General features: G+C 42.5%; 1 protein-coding gene across 1 annotated transcript in view; it reads right to left on the bottom strand.

Annotated features, from left to right (window-relative positions):
* The window catches only part of LOC126456667 (uncharacterized), a 303,806-nt gene that overhangs the window by 95,986 nt on the left and 185,027 nt on the right, over window positions 1–22,793 (bottom strand). Inside the window, exon 5 of the mRNA XM_050092410.1 lies at window positions 20,005–20,169. Within this exon, the coding sequence (XP_049948367.1) occupies window positions 20,005–20,169 (165 nt within the window). The remainder of the gene's footprint in view (window positions 1–20,004; window positions 20,170–22,793) is intronic.

Raw genomic sequence — 22,793 nt, 5'->3', positions numbered from 1 at the left:
TGGCATGACTTTCACGCCAATGATCTTTGTCTTCGACCCTTTCAAGAAATGTGCTCGGAAGCTGCGATGATTGCTTCCCACATATCTCTTCGAATCTTCTGGAAGCTTTTTATATAGCTCCCATACGATTTCAGAATTGGATCTTCTCCCTCTAAAATGTGTCAACTTTTGGTACCAATATTCGCAGAAATCTCTCAAAGAATTCCTGCCCCTGTTATCATGAAGTTTGGTCATGATAAACTCATGCCACAAACGATCCTGTTTTTTTTTTCGGACCAGTATTCTTCTGTAAACTTTTGTTTAAACTATTCGAACATCATTACTTCGGTATTAAAGTTAATTCCCCAGCACTTAGCGTCACCTGCTAAGGCACTAATTACTACGTTTATCTTCTCCTGACCAGACAGGTTGTGGGGCGGCGGGTGGAAAATTATTGTTGTTATTTAATGTTGTAGATGCAGAAAAGATGCATTTCCCTGCCGTTTAACCATATGTGGGGCGGCGGGTGGAATTAGTTGTTATATAAATGTTCCTATTATTTATGCTGTCTTTTGCTGTTCTCAACACTGGCTCTCTAACTACAATATTGGCAACCAGAAAGTGATTAGCAAAACGTGAAGCCTGTAATTAGAATTCCTAGTGCCCACTTCATCTGAGAAATACACTTATAGCTACAGCTTATAGCTATGAGGAATTAGGAGATTGTCTGGGATTCATAATCAAAAAACAATCCTGTAAAAACGTTCGCTATATTATGAAAGTCACAGGTAAAAAAAAAAAAAAAAAAAAAGAGAGAGAGAGAATCCACACAAGCCAACTACCAGAGCAGTTCAGAGTCTAATGCGCTGATGCAACTATAACTGTCCAAATTAAATGTTTAAGTGAATGCTCGCCATGATTTGATGATAATGTTCATCAAATGCCACGCTAAATAATGGTAGAATGTTTGTCCCGCGACAGCACATGAAAATATGACACATGCAAACTGAAGATATATCATTAAAGTTATCCCAGAATTAACACTTCACTCGAAAATGATTTCATGGTTACGCGTATCCCGAGTAACTTATTACGGCATCCGAGGCTGTTTATAGCAATGATACCGACGCGACGCGACTCCCACAGTTGGTGTGCTATTCAGCGTCTGGAGAGAACTGGGGCCTTGCTTCCTCACGCAGCGTTCTTATATATAAAGCCACGGTGCGGACGGCTAAGGGAACACCTGATCAAATCGGCTCTCGCGACTAGCCGCTGGGCTAGTAATGCACCACTTAGCGTTCTTATATATAAAGCCATGGTGCGGACGGGTAAGGGAACGCCTGATCAAATCGGCTCTCCCGACTAGCCGCTGGGCTAGTAATGCACCACTTTAAGTTAAAATCATCGCTTCCTTTGCTGATGGCTGATGAAGCTCTCAATTTAAATGTGCATTCAGCACACAGGTAAGTAATCATAATAAAAGTCTGACGTGGCTAAGTCAAATATTTTGGGCGAGAGAATTAATTTAATTACACTACACACAGTAGACGAGCTCTGAACTTGCCCTTTGGAGATACACTATCGCTATAGTTTTATAGTTATTCAATTGAAACTTCTCACATCCTTATGATTATAGCGGATCTCCATTCTACTTAAATTTAAACATCCTAGCCTTATTTATTAGCCTACTTAATCTATCTTGCTTCCTTAATTTTTAAGACAAAAACCAGAAAATATTGAATTTCAACTAAAATCTTAATTTGTGAGATCCAGAAGACTGTTTCTACTAAATTATTATGAAAAAGGAATCTAAATATAAATTTTTAAGTCTCTAGCTCTTTTCTGTTGCGCCAATGATTTTTACAGAAAAACGTCCAAATTTCGAAAATGGTTAAAGTTATTGAACTGATATTCAACACATATTGATTTAGTATTACTCCTGACATGTTAGAAACATTTCAGGTTATTTACTTGATTTTTAAAGTATTGCGCAACATTTATGACGTCAGAGCTAGTTACAGCGGACTAGGCTGGCACACAACGGAAAGACTGATGACAATTTTATAAGGCGTGAGTAGGCTGCTTCCTTACAAGGTGTTCAGGAAACATCCTCTCACAGTTTTTGATGAAATCCAACGGATGCCATCCGTTATGTTTTTTGGCGGGATCGAAGCGTTCATCACCTTCCAACAGCTTCGTAACTGGCGTGCCATTACAGACAACACCAGGCCTACCTTTGATTTTACTCTCGAGATCGAAAATTTTGCCTTGAATTTTCGATGTATTTTGTTCACACTTTTGCACACACCTGATAACTTTTTCGCCTTAATTTCTTTCAGTATCTGAAACTGCCTTTTTCAACTGTGATATTCCATGTAGGCATTCGTTTACGATCTCAGTTTTAAGACCGAAAACTTTTTCGTCTATTTTTGTTTCAACTAGAGGTTCCACTTTCTCTTGGATGTTGAGAATTTCAACATCAAACCTACTGTTAATGTCGTCAATTTCCCCCTGCAACTTATTCATATTTTTATTAATTGTGTCAATTTCAGACTTCATGGTATTTACTACAGAGCTTAAATTATCCACTTTTTGTTCTACCTGTTCTATTTGTTTACTAATTTTAATTCCTTGTTCTTCGACCTGTGCTTTAAGCTGACCAACTTGTGTTTTAAGCTGCTCGTCAACGTGTGTTTTAAGCTGATCATTCTGTGTTTTGAGCTGCTCATCAATGTGTGTTTTAAGTTGATCATTCTGTGTTTTGAGCTGCTCACTCTGTCCTACAATTTGTTTGGTTAATCGTTCAAATAAATCGTTCATGCTTAAAATTTTCACACTGTTTTGTTCTACAGAATCAGTGTATTCCGATTCTATTTCAAAATTTTCTTTCGGTTCTTTCTTTATCTGTGGTGAATCAAACATGACAGTGGATTCGTTCACGTACCCACTATCATCTACAAAGTCATCTTCTACTTCCTGTTTTATTCCTTGGTGTGTTCGAGGCAATCTCGACATTTCAATCTGTTCATTAACATGTTTATGGTATTGTATGTATGCCAATTGTCTACCGCTAATGCCATCTGTTATCTGTCATCGCCAGCCGCATTTTCCATTACGCTCGGCACATCTACTGTGGCTACGTTCTTGTCCATACTGAACGCAAATTACACCCCACTACTGTACTTGACATTCACTGCTATTTACTTTACTGAATATTATTGCAATTCGTGCCACTGAACATCCACTGTTCGGTATTCACGTTAATTTGTGGTCGAAAACAACTGGATGTCCTGTCACGGTCGCCACTTGTAACGTGCGCGTGGGGCACACAATACTCATTAAAGCCTGTACTATGGTAAGTGAGTGGGGTTCACCTTACGAGACAGGATTTTTGTATGGATATTGAACGCGTGACCTGAATGGTGGCAAATCAGACTTAACACCCACTCTGTAATAACAATTATCTGTCAATTACACTAGTTTATCGAAAAATCAGATGGAAAAAAAAAATTACTTATATGTACAATAGTACAGCGTCGTTGTTGTCACAAAGTGTGTAGCTGAACCTCAGTAAGAATGAGGTCAACACCAAGGAAAACAGGCATGGGATTCAAATAGTACCATGAGAAACTTAATTCAGATATGTATTTAAAGATCAGCCTCACCATGAGTCCAGTTGCTGAAGATGTCATCAATGTATCTAAACCAATGCAGGGGCTGAATTCTACAAGCAAACCACTAAAAGGTTGACATAGGGATGAGCCATCCTGGTCGCCATGACCATGCCACTTATCTGTTTGTGTGCCTGCATCAATGGTGGGAATGGCACAGACTTCATACGATCTAGGTAATTGTTGATGTCTACAATGTAGGAGGGGAGTCACTGTATTTTAGGATGTTATTGTTGATCTGCATAGGCAGATACACATTCAGTGGATGCTTTGAAGCCAGCAACTATCTGATGGCCACTGTGATTCGGTTTTTCAATCTTAAGAAGAAGGTAAAAGCTGGAAGTGTGTATTTTGGGTGGGGTAAGAAGTTCTGTGAATTGAGGAAATAGTCCTTGTGAGGGGCTTTTATTTTAAGGAGAGGCTGTAGTTAGGTTTGTGTCATAGGGGTAGGGTCCTAATGGCAGATGCCACTCTCCCCCCCCCCCTCCCCCAAATTCCCTACCCTATGGCTCCTACCCCTATGACCATCCCTTCTGTCACCACTTGCTCTATGCAACTTGCTACTACCAACTATACCAGCACTGTAACTAGCAAAACATACTATTAAAGGAAGACCCAACTGTGAAATGATACAGGTCTTGCACCCACAGTTATGTAAATTCTATTCCACCTTCTGCCTTCATATGACTACCACCAAGTTATCTATTAGGATGAATGGGCATAGATAGAAGATGTATACTGACAACAAACAATATTCTGTTGCAAAGCATGCTCTATAACATGATAGTCATGACCTCGGGCCATGATTCACCACATGTGTCATCTGGATGCTCCCTCTTGATAGCAGTTTCTCAGAACCCGATAGGTGGGAACTGGAATTACAGCATGTGCTTGCTTCTCACCATCCCCCTGGCCTAAGTTTACATAAATTTCATTGGTCTCAGCGTTTCTTTTCGATGACTATTCCTTCTCATCACTCCCTTTTAGTTTTTTATGTCTCTTATTTTCTGATCTGTGTATTACTGTGCCTCCCCGACCTCCCCCCCCCCTCACCGTTTATAAGCACCTAGCGTCCCACTCTTATTAACTCTTGCAAAATGTTTTTTCAGTAGTCTTTGTCTTGCTTATCTTCCACCTTTTAACTCCCAGGTTTTCAAATTTCATCTGGTGCAGTTCCCAGCAATCAGTCTTTCCTTCTCATCCTGTTCCTGTTCAACAAGTCTCCCGACTCAAGACTCTGGGTGACTTTTCCATAACCCTCCCACTTTCTAAACCTTGCAGTCCTTTTTGTACATTCCCTTCAACCCACCTACTAGAGGAAGGAGCCACTGGCTTCAAAAGTTTGCATGTTTCCATAACTTCTATATGCATTACTCCTTCAACACCTTGGTAAGTACTTTTTGTTATCTATCCTATTATACCACATTTTCAAAAGTTACTTGTGTGTTTTTATAGTTTAATTCATAAGTTACTAGTGCTAGGATGAAGAGGGTGTGTGTAAGCTGTGTATGGGTGCAGGAGGATCTGGCTGCAATTATGAACCACTGAAGACACTTTTGGCTGTGGTAAGCCACTGGGGACTGCTGTATCAGGGTCTAGTGGCAGCACAAAATACACTCAGCATAAAATGCTATATCACTTGGGCAAGTATCTCAATTGTTTGGCATCGGCACAGGAAGTGCCTGTCAGGTAGCTCTTCCCATCACATGCTTCTTTCCGGAAAAACCCCAAAGCAGTGCAAAAACAGAGAGAGAGAGAGAGAGAGATTCCACCACTTCGGTCTGCCTTATTCACAGTCAGTTTGTATTGTTACTGTTGACAAGCCTCACCTCTCTTGCCGAACACTGCCCCTGTGCCACACCACCCCCACCACACCAGCAAACTGAGGTGCAGTGCCACCCCTGCCTTAGCTGGCAGTGTGGTGTCATGTCATCCATGTGCCAGGCTCACTGTGGTACAATGCAATGCCCACCATATATACTGATATCAATATATTGGAAGGAAACATTCCACGTGGGAAAAATTATATATAAAAACAAAGATGAGGTGACTTACCGAACAAAAGCGCTGGCAGGTCGATAGACACACAAACAAACACAAACATACACACAAAATTCAAGCTTTCGCAACAAACTGTTGCCTCATCAGGAAAGAGGGAAGGAGAGGGGAAGACGAAAGGAAGTGGGTTTTAAGGGAGAGGGTAAGGAGTCATTCCAATCCCGGGAGCGGAAAGACTTACCTTAGGGGGAAAAAAGGACAGGTATACACTCGCACACACGCACATATCCATCCACACATACAGACACAAGCAGACATATTTACAGACAAAGAGTTTGGGCAGAGATGTCAGTCGAGGCAGAAGTGTAGAGGCAAAGAAGTTGTTGAAAGACAGGTGAGGTATGAGTGGCGGCAACTTGAAATTAGCGGAGATTGAGGCCTGGCGGATGACGAGAAGAGAGGATATACTGAAGGGCAAGTTCCCATCTCCGGAGTTCTGACAGGTTGGTGTTAGCGGGAAGTATCCAGATAACCCGGACGGTGTAACACTGTGCCAAGATGTGCTGGCTGTGCACCAAGGCATGTTTAGCCACAGGGTGATCCTCATTACCAACAAACACTGTCTGCCTGTGTCCATTCATGCGAATGGACAGTTTGTTGCTGGTCATTCCCACATAGAATGCATCACAGTGTAGGCAGGTCAGTTGGTAAATCACGTGGGTGCTTTCACACGTGGCTCTGCCTCTGATCGTGTACACCTTCCGGGTTACAGGACTGGAGTAGGTGGTGGTGGGAGGGTGCATGGGACAGGTTTTGCATCGGGTGCGGTTACAAGGATAGGAGCCAGAGGGTAGGGAAGGTGGTTTGGGGATTTCATAGGGATGAACTAACAGGTTACGAAGGTTAGGTGGACGGCGGAAAGACACTCTTGGCGGAGTGGGGAGGATTTCATGAAGGATGGATCTCATTTCAGGGCAGGATTTGAGGAAGTCGTATCCCTGCTGGAGAGCCACATTCAGAGTCTGGTCCAGTCCCGGAAAGTATCCTGTCACAAGTGGGGCACTTTTGTGGTTCTTCTGTGGGGGATTCTGGGTTTGAGGGGACGAGGAAGTGGCTCTGGTTATTTGCTTCTGTACCAGGTCGGGAGGGTAGTTGCGGGATGCGAAAGCTGTTTTCAGGTTGTTGGTGTAATGATTCAGGGATTCCGGACTGGAGCAGATTCATTTGCCACGAAGACCTAGGCTGTAGGGAAGGGACCGTTTGATGTGGAATGGGTGGCAGCTGTCATAATGGAGGTACTGTTGCTTGTTGGTGGGTTTGATGTGGACGGACGTGTGAAGTTGGCCATTGGACAGGTGGAGGTCAACGTCAAGGAAAGTGGCATGGGATTTGGAGTAGGACCAGGTGAAACTGATGGAACCAAAGGAGTTGAGGTTGGAGAGGAAATTCTGGAGTTCTTCTTCACTGTGAGTCCAGATCATGAAGATGTCATCAATAAATCTGTACCAAACTTTGGGTTGGCAGACTTGGGTAACCAAGAAGGCTTCCTCTAAGCGACCCATGAATAGGTTGGCGTACGAGGGGGCCATCCTGGTGCCCATGGCTGTTCCCTTTAATTGTTGGTATGTCTGGCCCTCAAAAGTGAAGAAGTTGTGGGTCAGGATGAAGCTGGCTAAGGTGATGAGGAAAGAGGTTTTAGGTAGGGTGGCAGGTGATCGGCGTGAAAGGAAATGCTCCATCGCAGCGAGGCCCTGGACGTGCGGAATATTTGTGTATAAGGACGTGGCATTAATGGTTACAAGGATGGTTTCCGGGGGTAACAGATTGGGTAAGGATTCCAGGCGTTCAAGGAAGTGGTTGGTGTCCTTGATGAAGGATGGGAGACTGCATGTAATGGGTTCAAGGTGTTGATCTACGTAGGCAGAGATACGTTCTGTGGGGGCTTGGTAACCAGCTACAATGGGGCGGCCGAGATGATTGGGTTTGTGGATTTTAGGAAGAAGGTAGAAGGTAGGGGTGCGGGGTGTCGGTGGGGTCAGGAGGTTGATGGAGTCAGGTGAAAGGTTTTGCAGGGGGCCTAAGGTTCTGAGGATTCCTTGAAGCTCCGCCTGGACATCGGGAATGGGGTTACCTTGGCAAACTTTGTATGTGGTGTTGTCTGAAAGCTGACGCAGTCCCTCAGCCACATACTCCCGACGATCAAGTACCACGGTCGTGGAACCCTTGTCCGCCGGAAGAATGACGATGGATCGGTCAGCCTTCAGATCACGGATAGCCTGGGCTTCAGCAGTGGTGATGTTGGGTGTAGGATTAAGGTTTTTTAAGAAGGATTGAGATGTACGACACTCGTACTCTCTGCTGGAAGTATCACTTTGCCACGAAGAAAAATGATCCTAATCCTACTCCTAATGATCCGACTCCTCAAGACACCATCCAAATTGAACCCTGCCTGGAACAGTTCCGTCCTCCGTCACAGCGGGACCCACCTCCTCTACCTCAAAATCACCCTCTCCAAACCTTCCAGGAATTTCTGACTTCCAGCCCTGCATCTCAATCCTTCTTAAAAAACCTTAATCCTACACCCAACATCACCACTGCTGAAGCCCAGGCTATCCGTGATCTGAAGGCTGACCGATCCATCGTCATTCTTCCGGCGGACAAGGGTTCCACGACCGTGGTACTTGATCGTCGGGAGTATGTGGCTGAGGGACTGCGTCAGCTTTCAGACAACACCACATACAAAGTTTGCCAAGGTAACCCCATTCCCGATGTCCAGGCGGAGCTTCAAGGAATCCTCAGAACCTTAGGCCCCCTGCAAAACCTTTCACCTGACTCCATCAACCTCCTGACCCCACCGACACCCCGCACCCCTACCTTCTACCTTCTTCCTAAAATCCACAAACCCAATCATCCCGGCCGCCCCATTGTAGCTGGTTACCAAGCCCCCACAGAACGTATCTCTGCCTACGTAGATCAACACCTTGAACCCATTACATGCAGTCTCCCATCCTTCATCAAGGACACCAACCACTTCCTTGAACGCCTGGAATCCTTACCCAATCTGTTACCCCCGGAAACCATCCTTGTAACCATTGATGCCACGTCCTTATACACAAATATTCCGCACGTCCAGGGCCTCGCTGCGATGGAGCATTTCCTTTCACGCCGATCACCTGCCACCCTACCTAAAACCTCTTTCCTCATCACCTTAGCCAGCTTCATCCTGACCCACAACTTCTTCACTTTTGAGGGCCAGACATACCAACAATTAAAGGGAACAGCCATGGGCACCAGGATGGCCCCCTCGTACGCCAACCTATTCATGGGTCGCTTAGAGGAAGCCTTCTTGGTTACCCAAGTCTGCCAACCCAAAGTTTGGTACAGATTTATTGATGACATCTTCATGATCTGGACTCACAGTGAAGAAGAACTCCAGAATTTCCTCTCCAACCTCAACTCCTTTGGTTCCATCAGTTTCACCTGGTCCTACTCCAAATCCCATGCCACTTTCCTTGACGTTGACCTCCACCTGTCCAATGGCCAACTTCACACGTCCGTCCACATCAAACCCACCAACAAGCAACAGTACCTCCATTATGACAGCTGCCACCCATTCCACATCAAACGGTCCCTTCCCTACAGCCTAGGTCTTCGTGGCAAACGAATCTGCTCCAGTCCGGAATCCCTGAATCATTACACCAACAACCTGAAAACAGCTTTCGCATCCCGCAACTACCCTCCCGACCTGGTACAGAAGCAAATAACCAGAGCCACTTCCTCATCCCCTCAAACCCAGAATCCCCCACAGAAGAACCACAAAAGTGCCCCACTTGTGACAGGATACTTTCCGGGACTGGACCAGACTCTGAATGTGGCTCTCCAGCAGGGATACGACTTCCTCAAATCCTGCCCTGAAATGAGATCCATCCTTCATGAAATCCTCCCCACTCCGCCAAGAGTGTCTTTCCGCCGTCCACCTAACCTTCGTAACCTGTTAGTTCATCCCTATGAAATCCCCAAACCACCTTCCCTACCCTCTGGCTCCTATCCTTGTAACCGCACCCAATGCAAAACCTGTCCCATGCACCCTCCCACCACCACCTACTCCAGTCCTGTAACCCGGAAGGTGTACACGATCAGAGGCAGAGCCACGTGTGAAAGCACCCACGTGATTTACCAACTGACCTGCCTACACTGTGATGCATTCTATGTGGGAATGACCAGCAACAAACTGTCCATTCACATGAATGGACACAGGCAGACAGTGTTTGTTGGTAATGAGGATCACCCTGTGGCTAAACATGCCTTGGTGCACAGCCAGCACATCTTGGCACAGTGTTACACCATCCGGGTTATCTGGATACTTCCCGCTAACACCAACCTGTCAGAACTCCGGAGATGGGAACTTGCCCTTCAGTATATCCTCTCTTCTCGTCATCCGCCAGGCCTCAATCTCCGCTAATTTCAAGTTGCCGCCACTCATACCTCACCTGTCTTTCAACAACTTCTTTGCCTCTACACTTCTGCCTCGACTGACATCTCTGCCCAAACTCTTTGTCTGTAAATATGTCTGCTTGTGTCTGTATGTGTGGATGGATATGTGCGTGTGTGCGAGTGTATACCTGTCCTTTCTTCCCCCTAAGGTAAGTCTTTCCGCTCCCGGGATTGGAATGACTCCTTACCCTCTCCCTTAAAACCCACTTCCTTTTGTCTTCCCCTCTCCTTCCCTCTTTCCTGATGAGGCAACAGTTTGTTGCGAAAGCTTGAATTTTGTGTGTATGTTTGTGTTTGTTTGTGTGTCTATCGACCTGCCAGCGCTTTTGTTCGGTAAGTCACCTCATCTTTGCCACCATATATACTGTCACATTTGGGGCATATGCCAGTCCCGCATGGCATTTCATAAGGGCGACTGGCAGAAATAGTGAAGACTGCTGGCCTCAATCACAGGGTTGCAAGCAGAGCTCACAATCTGCATCATCATAACCAGAGCTGATTGGGCCCACTGGTTTGGAACCCAGTGGAAAGATTCAAAGGGCTCCGTCCTTCTGTGATGGTCTTGGCTGAAGATATCTTGACCTGTATTATGGGATGGAGAATTGTAGGTCTCCCACTGATATGTCAGTGGTGCACTATACAAAGGAAGGAGCTTCTCAGCAGAGTACTCGTGGAGCACACATAGGTTTTTTTAGGCTAGGTGGTAGTATGAGATCCAGTGATGAATGCTCACCAGTAAACACATGGAGAGCAAAATCAGACCATGTACAAAGTAAAGACACTTTGATTGCCAAAATTGTAACAGAAAATTGTTTGATAAAATTCACATTAATGAGAAACTTTGGAAGATCCATACACAGTCTGAGAAAACTGAAAGGCTGAATCCAATTATGTAATCAGAGTCCCGATAGCAAAGACAAGTGAATCAACCATAACAGAATGATGGTGAATGCTCTCAGATTACTGCAGGTGAGTTGCCAATCAGTCTCTTGAGTTCGTGTGTCCATTGGTTGCATGTACCAGCTTTGATGCAATTTTGTCATTGCTGCTTCACTGTGACACTGTCTGTCAGCTGGAGCTGTGTCACCTGGCACCATTGCAAGCGAAATGAATCACAACAATGTGAGCTGACACCTTTGTCCCATTATAGTAGCCGATGGGACACTATGCATGTCCCAGGAAGCAACATCCATGTCCTCATGAGCACCACCAACAGGTGCCCTCAGTGTGGCCAAAACCTCCATGGCAGCTGTCACTGAAGAGTAGGGCTGAAAGTAGCCCTGGTGGTGGTGGCTGCGTCACAGATGCCAGCTTTGGTGGTTCCTGATGCTGGACCTGGGTCCATGAGGATGTCCAGGGCCTTGGAGTAGGGAGCCAGAACTGCTTGGAACAGTGCCTGCTGGCCATCCAATGCCACCATTTGCCACTGAAGTTTGTCCGAACCTGGTCCGGATGCTCATGCAAAGGGCTGGAAAAACATCAAAAGTGGGTGAAACCAGTGCACACGGTGACCAAAAGTACGAGGCCAGACACCTACTCTCATGCATACCATCATGACGGAGGCACCTGAGGTAGACACAGGTCAGGCAGCATGAGGTTTTGCACCATGCACAGATGGTGCTCATGCAGCGGTTCCACTGGGCTCTTCTCCCCAATCAGGATGGATATGTACTTTATTGAGATAACTTGTGAGCATGTATTCTGCTGGGGTGTCCTCTGTGAACTTCTTCATCTGTCTCTTGAAAGTCCATATGAGGCATTCTGCCTCCCCATTTGACTGAGTGTGGAAAGGGTGTGCCTTGATGCAGTGGGTACCACATTGCACACAAAAATCTTCTAGAATCGGTTAAATAAACAGTGGGCTATTGCCCATTACCAGGGTGCAGGGAACACCTTCAATAAAGAAGATCTGGGTAAGGGCCTGCACTATTGAGTCCACCATTGAGGAATGGCGGTTTATAATGTATGGAAGCTGGAAGAGACATCTATGACAACCAACGAATAAGCATTCAAAAAGGAGCCCACATCTAGATGGACATATTCCGATGGCTGTGAAGGTTCTGGTCACAATGAGTAACATTGCCGAGGGTTGCTTGGTGACACGCACACTTAGCATAAGCAGCAATTAAAATATTCAATCTCATGGACTGGGTTCCCAGCCAATAGCCATGGTGCCAGGCCAGCATCTTTGTTCTTGATGGCCCATAGTGACCATGGTGCAGGAGACAATGGATGTCCCACCTGGGGGACACAGCATGTTCCATGGATTACAAAATGACATTGTTAGTGAGAGCCGATCTATATCATAACACAAATATTGATGGGGTCCAATGCTGTTGAATGTAATGCCACACCTGATGTAGAACAGTATCTAATTTTGATTGCATGGGTGATGTGGGACCCTGTACCAGGGAACCTGTCCATTGTCTGTTGAGCTCCATTGTTGAGGCAAAAACAAAGGACTTCATTTTGGTCAAAGCATGGGTTGGGACCCATAGGCAGGCAAGAGAGCGCTTCAGCTTTACAGTGCTGAACCAGTGGGTGGAAATACATCTTCTAGTGATAACAACTGAGGAACAGCACCACAACTGAAGTCTATGTGCTATCTTTTCTGACAAATGTGCTGTGGAGCTAAAGAGGGAGAGTAAAAGTTTGTGATCCATAATGAGGTGAAACTTGAGATCACTTAAAAGCTCATGAAACTTAATTGCATAAATGATAGTGATGGCCTCCTTCTTGATTTGAGAGTAGTTTTTCTGTGCCACATTGAGCATCTTTGAGTCAAAGGTAATCAGCTGTTTAGTACCACTGGTACTGCACTGGGGCAGTTCATCCCCCAAGCCATACTAAGATGCATCTGTAGCCACAACATCCTGTTGATGCAGTTGATATGTGGTGATGCACAGGCCAAATCAAGATAGTCTTCCAAATTCTAGACCACTGCTTTACAAACTGATATCTGTACTAACAACACACTTTGTTTGAGCAGCTGATTTAAAGGATAAGCCATGGCAGCTGCCCTTGGGATGAATTTTTGGTAATACACAACTTTGTCTAAAGGTGCTTGGAGCTTCTTCATGATCACCTGACATGGAAGGGCCTCAATAGCTGCAATATGGCTGTTTGTTGGATACCCCTATGGGGAAATGGTGTGCTCCAGGTATTAAATAGAGGGTTGAAAAAATGCAGCTTATCTAGATTGCACCTGAGGTCTGTGTCCTCCAGGATCTGAAACAGAAGTCAAAAGTTGTAGACATAGTGCTCACTGCTGGGACCTGTGATGATAATGACATTGGGGTAGTTGGCATAACAAGGAAAAAACTGTGCGAGTTGCTCCAAGAAAAGTTGAGAAATGGCTGGAGAACTTTTGATCCCAAAAACGAGCCAATTATACCTATAGAGACCATAGATTGTGTCAACTACAAGGAACTGTCAAGACTCTTTGACCAGTGGCAGTTGTAAATATGGTGCTGACAAATCCAGCTTAGAAAAATACTGTCCCCCTCTTCCCTGCCAATTCTTTCATGAGTTCCTCTGGGCAGAGGATGAGGTATGTGTTAACCAGAGTCTGTGTCTACTGTCACTTTGAAATTGCAGCAAGGATGGAGATTGCCTGACAGTTTCTTGATTGCTACTGATGGTGTAGCCCATCAGCTAGATGACATACACTCAATGAGAACTAAAGCAGTCAACCAATCAAATTCTTCCTTGACCTGATCACAAAGCATCATCAGCCTGGCCCAGAAAATTAAGTTTGCACTCTGGGTGTAAGTGTATTATACTCCATGAAATCTGTAACCTCACCTAACCCAGTTAGAAAAAGAATTGAAAATTCCTTCCACAGTTCATCCAACACCTGATATGGCACAAGGTTGAATCAGTAACAGTGAATCAAAGCCTGTAAAAGTATTCAGGCCAAAGAAATTTTCTCTAATAGGTCTGTCCACCACAAGGAAGGTCAACAGGTGCACCACTTCCTCATATGCTGTCTCTGCCATAAACTGTCCAAGAACAGGGATTTGTTGTCTGTTATATCCAACAAGATGACATTAATAACCATGGCTTGAGAGTGTGTAGCCAAAGCTGGGGCTAATTGAGTCTGACACACTGTCACAACATATCCTTTTTTCCTACAGTGATGACAAGAAGCCCAATGCTGAGGGCAGGCCAGCCAGTCAGGTGGAACAAAATAAGTGGGGTAGGAAGGCAGGGCCTTGCGGAACTTGTCTGCTGCAGAGGTGTTTGTATGGAGCATGAGGCTGGGCATGCTGTATCATGACGACTTCCACCTCCAAAGATGTGGTGGAATCTGAGGACCAACTACTGTCTAAGTAAACAGTGGCCACATTGGCCCAGAAATCCAACTGATGACCCAATGCTCAAGAAACTTCAAATGATTGTGTAATAGGAAGGATTTTTTCTAAGGTGGGATATTCAAATTGCAATGCCCATTGGTGAACCTATTTATTGGCAGCCAACTGGATGATAGTACCGGTGTCTGAAACCACAAAGTCAGCATGAGACCCCTCAGACTCGACAGTAATTAAATGACACTTTTGACTTAAAACTTACAATTCTGCAGCCCAAGTCTGATATGTTTGATAGGGTTGCTTCCTGCACTGATAAAACTCTACCCTTGCAGAAATTACATGGGTATGCTGGTAATAGTATGATATTAATAAGCAACACGTTTTGTCAAATGAAAGGGATGCAGGATCCTTAAGAGAGGCTAACTACCCTAACCAGCAGTACATTTGGTGAGAAATCCACAACAAAAACAGGGCTTTAATGGAATTGACATCCATTAGCTTGAATGTGGTGAAGTGTTGTCAGGGTGCCAGGTAAGCTGGCAAATGTCAAGGTTATGCTAACAAGTCAGTCAACATGCTGTCTAACTTGGTCATGTGCTCCTGCTATAGCATTGTGAAACACCTCTTACTGTCTAGTTGTCGCTGCAGTAAGTTCTAAGGCACTACCTTCAGTGCAGCACCTGTCACCTGCACTTAGCAAAACTAAAAACATGAGATATAAAATTCATTGTGATTGCCATAGTTGTCTTCATCTATTTTTAACATAGAATTAATTGAATACTGCACATGAAATCTCAAATGTTTTATGTTTATTTATAGCTCCAGCTCTTTTATTTATGAGAATTGGCAAAGCTTAACCCAATCTGGATTGATGTTGGTAGGTGGTTCACTGATTTTCAGTGCATACACTGTGTGGCAAGTAATGCTATCCTAGTTAGGTGAATCTTTTCTTTGCTTTCTGGTTCACTCATTCCTTCTAATTCCCAGTCACTACTTATAAGAAAATGTTGCAATCATCCTCCACAATACATTGATCTAACTCCAAAATATAATAGTCTATTCCCTTGCTTTTATATATACACTATGTGGTCAAAAGTATCCAGACACCTGGCTGAAAATGACTTACAAGTTTGTGGCGCCCTCCATCGGTAATGCTGGAATTCAGTATGGTATTGGCCCACCCTTAGCCTTGATGACAGCTTCCACTCTCACAGGCATACATTCAATCAGGTGCTGGAAGATTTCTTGAGCAATAGCGGTCCATTCTTCATGAAGTGCTGCATTGAGGAGAAGTATCAATGTCAGACAGTGAGGCCTGGTGCCAAGTTGTAGTTCCAAAACATCCCAAAGGTCTTCTATAGGATTCAGGTCAGGAATCTGAGCAGGCCAGTCCATTATAGGGAAGTTATTGTCAGGTAACAACTCTGCTACAGATCATGCATTATGCAAAGGTGCTCGACCGTATTGAAAGATGCAATCTCCTCCCCGAATTGCTCTTCCATAATGAGAAGGAAGAAGGTGCTTAAAACAACAATGTGGGCCTGTGCTGTAACAGTACCATGCAAAGCAACAAGGGGTGCAAGCCCCCTCCATGAAAAACATGACCACACCATAACACCAGTGCCTCCAAATTTTACTGTTGGCACTACACAAGCTGGCAGATGATGTTCACCGGGCATTCGCCATACCGACACCTTGCCATCGAATCGCCACATTGTGTACCGTGATTTGTCACTCCACACAACGTTTTTCCACTGTTCAATTGTCCAATGTTCATGCTCCTTACACCAAGTGAGGCATCTTTTGGCACTTACTGGCATGATGTGTAGCTTATGAGCAGCCACATTACTATTAAATCCAAGTTTTCTCACCTCCCACCTAACTGTCATAGTACTTGCAGTAGATACTGATGAAGTTCGGAATTCCTGTGTGATGGTCTGGATAGATATCTGCCTATTACACATTACAATCCTCTTCAACTGTCAGCAGTTACTGTCAGTCAACAGACGAGGTTGGCCTCTATGCTTTTGTGCTGTACATGTCCCTTCATTTTCACTTCACTGTCACATTGGAAACAGTGGACCTAGGGATGTTTAGGAGCGTGGAACTCTTGTGTCCAGACATATGACACAAGTGACATCCAATCACCTGACCACATTCGAAGTCCGTGAGTTCCCCAGAGCTCCCCATTCTCCTCTCTCACAATGTCTAATGACTACTGAGGCCGCTGATATGGAGTACCTGGCAGTAGAAGTGTACCAGCATTCTATGTGCCTGTGACTGCCACAGTCTCCCAAGTGCCTGTGCGCATTGCTTCAATTCATCTGTCATCCCATAATGCTGTTGTTGCTGGAGGTCATCTTGGCTGTCAGCAAGGAGGAGGAAGATTAGAGAGAGAATAGAAATAGCCAAGTAACCTGCCAACATGAACAGAGAAGACTGTTACTGACTTCTGATGTCTTGGCTGCCAGTAATAACAGAATTACGGGACAACAGCTCATGCGAAGCAATATGCACAAATGTGCAGGCTATTAGCGTGCTTCGGCCAGCACTAGAAAGCAGGAAAACAATGCCACATCACAACTGCCACCTGGTTTTCCATTTGCCGATTTCCACCAATCACAAGCAGTAATGTAAACACTAATCAAAACATCACGTTTCCATCAATGAAAAGAAATAATAAAAGCACCAATAAAAAACCTCTAACATTCCTCCCCTTCATCCTTAACAGCCTGTCAGATTTATATAACAGCCACGTCTGCAGGTATATAGGAAAAAAAGTTTTCTCTTTCAGCAGTAAACAAAAACACCCTGAAGAAGGTCACTTGCAACAGTGACCGAAACGTCGGTAGTTTTACATATTGACAATGCAGTCACAAAACGAGAAAATTTTTTTTGACTTTATTATATTTGTCAAGTAACACATTTCTCTGTCACAATTTATGCTTATAAAGTAAACTATTGGGGAGCTACAAACTGACTGCTTTGATTTTTTTCTTTTTTTACAAAAATATGGGACAACTAAGTTTTTACGGGGTTATATATTACATATGCTCACAAAATATCATGCATCTACAATGCATGAAATTCTTTGAATGGTGTTGTAATGAACCAGGGTTTAGGTTAATTAGACAATGTGAATTTTACAATACCATTTTCACTTGTGGAGGGTTTGATGCCATCTCAGTCTTTCAAAATTTTATACTTCATTTTTATCAAATTTCATGATTCTTTGGTGCATTATTGGGCTTTATATTTTCCTTGTTGGTTTACAAGCTGCAAGAATATTTTTGTGAGTTACGATTTGTAAATTGAAATCTCTGAAAGATAGTCATCCTATGATTTCACTTTAAAAATAGACAGAAACATAATTCTGAAGGTAATTAGTGTCTTTAAGCGACATTATTTGCTGTAATTGAAGTCAATAAAGTAATAATAAATACCATATGCACATAAAAAATCTCCAAACTTTATTTAAGTTTGTATCAGACTGTAATTTATTATTAACTAGGTAAATAGCAAACTTTGTAATACGATAATGGAGTTAACTGCACTAAAAACAATTTTGTTCTGTAAAGAAGCACACTACTCAATACACCAGTGGTAACAGAGAAACTTTTTCATGTGTCATATTCTCGAAACATATTTTCTTTTTTTATTTATGGTTATTTCACATACATTTTATAACTGTTTTGGTTCTTAGAGTTTTCTATTCACAAAAAGATAAATTTTACCTAAATTTTCACTCTTAATAAAACTGGATATTATTACCACCATTAACATGACAACAGAGGTTTCCAAAACATTCTGGGGGCAAATGTAAGTCATAAATACCACAAAATGCATGTCAGAAGTTATTTTCTATTTTTATTGCATACTATGAGGCTCATGAAATGCATTCAACTGAATTTTCCTTGGTACAAGTGTATCTGCTTTATTTCAACCGTGTCATGGTGTGAATTTGAAATATTTTTAATGGAAAAATGTAAAAATTACATTTGTACATATGACATTTTATTGTGACATTACATTGTTTTTCAAATTAATGTGAAATTGTGCATCCAGCCATTAACGAGTCATGAAGCAAATAAATTGAAAGATGAATTCATAGCAACATGTGGTGCCCTTTTGCTATCAAGACCAATACTATCACATAGTGAAATCAGCAACTATTCAACAAAGATCAACATATGTGAAATGTAGTTGTTGTTGTGGTCTTCAGTCCTGAGACTGGTTTGATGCAGCTCTCCATGCTACTCTATCCTGTGCAAGCTTCTTCATCTCCCAGTAACTACTGCAACCTACACCCTTCTGAATCTGTGTGTGAAATATACTGTTCAAATAATAATTCTTTCAAACCACATGTCTTACCTGTGTATATCAGATGCACTAAATTAGCATGCAAATAGGTAGAAGCGTGCTTAGGGAACCACACAAACTTTTCAGCTTTCATGTGTCAATAGAAGATTATTCATCATATTTATGATTAATTGGAAAGAGGGTGGTTATAATAATGTGACAGTAACACATTGACACATTTTCTACTGTGGGAATCGAAACAAACAGAATGTTGTCATCTCTGAATATTGTCATCTTGATATGGAATTTAATGTTGATTTACTGTTTTCTATACAAAAAAGCACCACACCTAGTGACATGATTATTCACATTTTATAGATGTACAGCAACAAAACACAGATTATTACTTATTCAGGAGAGTGTACTAACCCCCAGAAGATCAGTTAGCTTGCCCACTAACCCATACATTCTGAGTTCATCAAACAAATATGATGCATCCAGAGGTACTGGCAGAAGTAAAGCTGTGAGTACCGGGCGTGAGTCGTGCTTCGGTAGCTCAGTTGGTAGAGCACTTGCCCGCGAAAGGCAAAGGTCCCGAGTTTGAGTCTCGGTCAGGCACACAGTTTTAATCTGCCAGGAAGTTAAATATGATGCATTCTTGGAAAAGCATCCTGCTATTGGACTGTGACAAATGGAGTTACTTGCATTTATAGAGGTATTTAGTACTTATGTATGGCTAATTTTTGTCCACACTCACAGTTACTCACAAATGATAATAAGAAGCTAAACTCAAATTTTAGACACCCCAAAACATTTAAAAAGAGATTGTCTTTTGTTATGATAAACAGAATATGGAATGACAAACCAGCCATTACACTAATGCCTTTCATCAGACATTTCCAATATTTCCATATTAAGTTGATGCCTGTGATTCATAGTTTATTAATTTTTTAATTATTAGCATTTGTTGAAATGCTGTAGGAACTCCAGTGATTCGCCCTCTTCTTACTTATGTTTTTCAAAACTTTTATATTCCTATTGCCAAACATTTGGGTTATTATCTCATTCTTTTAGTAAAGGGTTAACACTTAACCTAGCTCAAACAAAAATAAATTGTTTTTGAAACATTTGTAAATTAGTGTGTATTGGTGTTATTAAATTTTTCAGTTGTTCCCATATATTTCTAAATGAAATTCTCTGTTGTTACTCTATATGCAGATTCTATATTGTATGGTAGCTCAATAATCTCTTACCCTCTCAATACCCTCCTCAACAGCATCCAACCTCTTTGTGAGATTTAGGAACTGCCACATATCCTTTACTGGTGTAGAGTCACTTGATACACGTGAACGTCTGATGAGGTCTTCATTGGTGGGAAGTGCATCCAGTTTTTTAAGTTCTGCTTGAATCTTGGAAACCTAAAATTTTTTTGATGTTCTATTACAATAGAATCTTAATATCAAACTTTCATTTTTTTTCAATGAATGTAATTCTATCATTTATTCACATAAATAATCATCAAAAGGAGAAACAAAAAATTAATTTTTGGTAAAAGCAAATTATTTTATCCTTATTCCATTTTCTTACAATAAAAGTTAATGTCAATTCTAAATTAAGTGCATTGACACAAATTAGCAAATGTCAAGCATACCAAAATAAGATCTCCTACACTTTACTTGTATTAAACTACTGTACAGCAGTTTCATAATTAAATCAAAAAATTAACTCCTTCTCACCAGAATCCATGGTCACATTTGTATTAAATTCAAGATTTTTCTGACCATGTTTGAAATTATTCTACAGTATGTGGTGTTTGTAGCTTGCAGTCTCATATGGAAAATCAAATTTTAAAAGGGAATAGGTATTAGTAACTTATTTATAGTCTCATTTTGCCAATACAAATTAATAAAATCTTAGCAGTGGTAACTACTTCACAGCGCCTAGGGAGTACTCAGCTTGAATTTCACCCATTTTATCTGAAATGTGAGATGTGTTTTATTCATCTCATAATGTACAAAATTTCAGAACATATGTCTGATGTACAGGAGACATGTCAAGGTTATAATCTGCTTATTTAAAATTTTGTCACACTTACAATAATACTTTGTGGAGTGTTTACTTACTTGCAGTTTGTCAAACTTACAGTAATTACATCTACTATAACTATCATAAATTTTTATTCCATTTTAGGGATCCAGCTCAAAGTATCACTTTGTCCTTCATAAAATCATCCACAGAGTAGTAGCATCGTTCAATTAGAAAATCATGTAACTTTATTTTTAAAATATTTGTCTTCATATTCATTATGTCACACCATTTTATTGTGTTGTGAATTTTCATGACTACATACTGAGGAATATGAGCACACATTTTTAAGCGATGAAAGGTGAGCATAAAGTTCTCTTGATGTCTTGTGTTATATGAGTGTTCAAAATTATTTGTTTTTTTAATATATCAGTTCTGCTGCTTAAGAAAAGAACCACCTCAAAGATGTACAAAGAGGGGACAGTAAATACTTTTAGGCCTTTAAATAATGGTCGACATGATGCTCTCAGCTGTATGAATGATTCTTTTTTGCAACTTTAAAATTAGAATAACTGATTCAAAGTAACTATAAAATGCTATTTTCCTGTGGCCATATCAGTGGCATAGGCTAAAATTTCCATTGCATATGCAAGGCCGTTTAATTTATTTGCTAGATATTCTATTTGGGAATCTTACTTGAAGTTCTTTCCAAGTTAATTCCCAGCAACCTGGAGTTTGCCTCTGTATATGTCTGCTTGTGTCTGTATACGTGTGGATGGATATGTGTGCGTGTGTGAGTGTATAACCCGTCCTTTTTTCCCCCTAAGGTAAGTCTTTCCGCTCCCGGGATTGGAATGACTCCTTACCCTCTCCCTTAAAACCCACATCCTTTCGTCTTTCCCTCTCCTTCCCTCTTTCCTGCCAAAACAGCCGTTGGTTGCGAAAGCTAGAATTTTGTGTGTATGTTTGTGTTTGTTTGTGTGTCTATCGATGTGCCAGCGCTTTTGTTTGGTAAGTCACATCATCTTTGTTTTTAGATATATTTTTCCCACGTGGAATGTTTCCCTATATATAGAGGGGAACATTCCACGTGGGAAAAATATATCTAAAATCAAAGAAGATAAGACTTACCAAACAATAGCGCTGGCAGGTTGATAGACACACAAACAAACACAAACATACACACAAAATTCGTGCATTCGCAACCCCTGGTTGCTTCGTCAGGAAAGAGGGAAGGAGAGGGAAAGATGAAAGGATGTGGGTTTTAAGGGAGAGGGTAAGGAGTCATTCCAATCCCGGGAGAGGATTTACCTTAGGGGGACAAAAGGACAGGTATACACTTGCACACACACACAGACATATCCATCTGCACATACACAGACACAAGCAGACATTTGTAAACCCGAAGAATTTGGGCAGAGATGTCAGTCGAGGTGGAAGTAAAGAGGCAAAGATGTTGTTGAAAGACAGGTGAGGTATGAGTGGCGGCAACTTGAAATTAGCGGAGGTTGAGGCCTGGCGGATAAAGAGAAGAGAGGATATACTGAAGGGCAAGTTCCCATCTCCGGAGTTCTGACAGGTTGGTGTCAGTGGGAAGTATCCAGATAACCCGGACGGTGTAACACTGTGCCAAGATGTGCTGGCCGTGCAGTAAGGCATATTTAGCCACAGGGTGATCCTCATTACCAACAAACACTGTCTGCCTGTGTCCATTCATGCGAATGGACAGTTTGTTGCTGGTCATTCCCACATAGAACGCTTCACAGTGTAGGCAGGTCAGTTGGTAAATCACGTGGGTGCTTTCACACGTGGCTCTGCCTTTGATCGTGTACACCTTCCGGGTTACAGGACTGGAGTAGGTGGTGATGGGAGGGTGCATGGGACAGGTTTTACACCGGGGGTGGTTACAAGGGTACGAGCCAGAGGGTATGGAAGGTGGTTTGGGGATTTCATAGGGATGAACTACGAGATTACGAAGGTTAGGTGGACGGCGGAAAGACACTCTTGGTGGAGTGGG

Source organism: Schistocerca serialis, chromosome 2 (assembly GCF_023864345.2).
Source record: "Schistocerca serialis cubense isolate TAMUIC-IGC-003099 chromosome 2, iqSchSeri2.2, whole genome shotgun sequence".
NCBI classification, from domain to species: domain Eukaryota; kingdom Metazoa; phylum Arthropoda; class Insecta; order Orthoptera; family Acrididae; genus Schistocerca; species Schistocerca serialis.
Note: the sequence above shows the minus strand (reverse complement) of the source record. Positions and strands in the feature narration are given on the sequence as shown.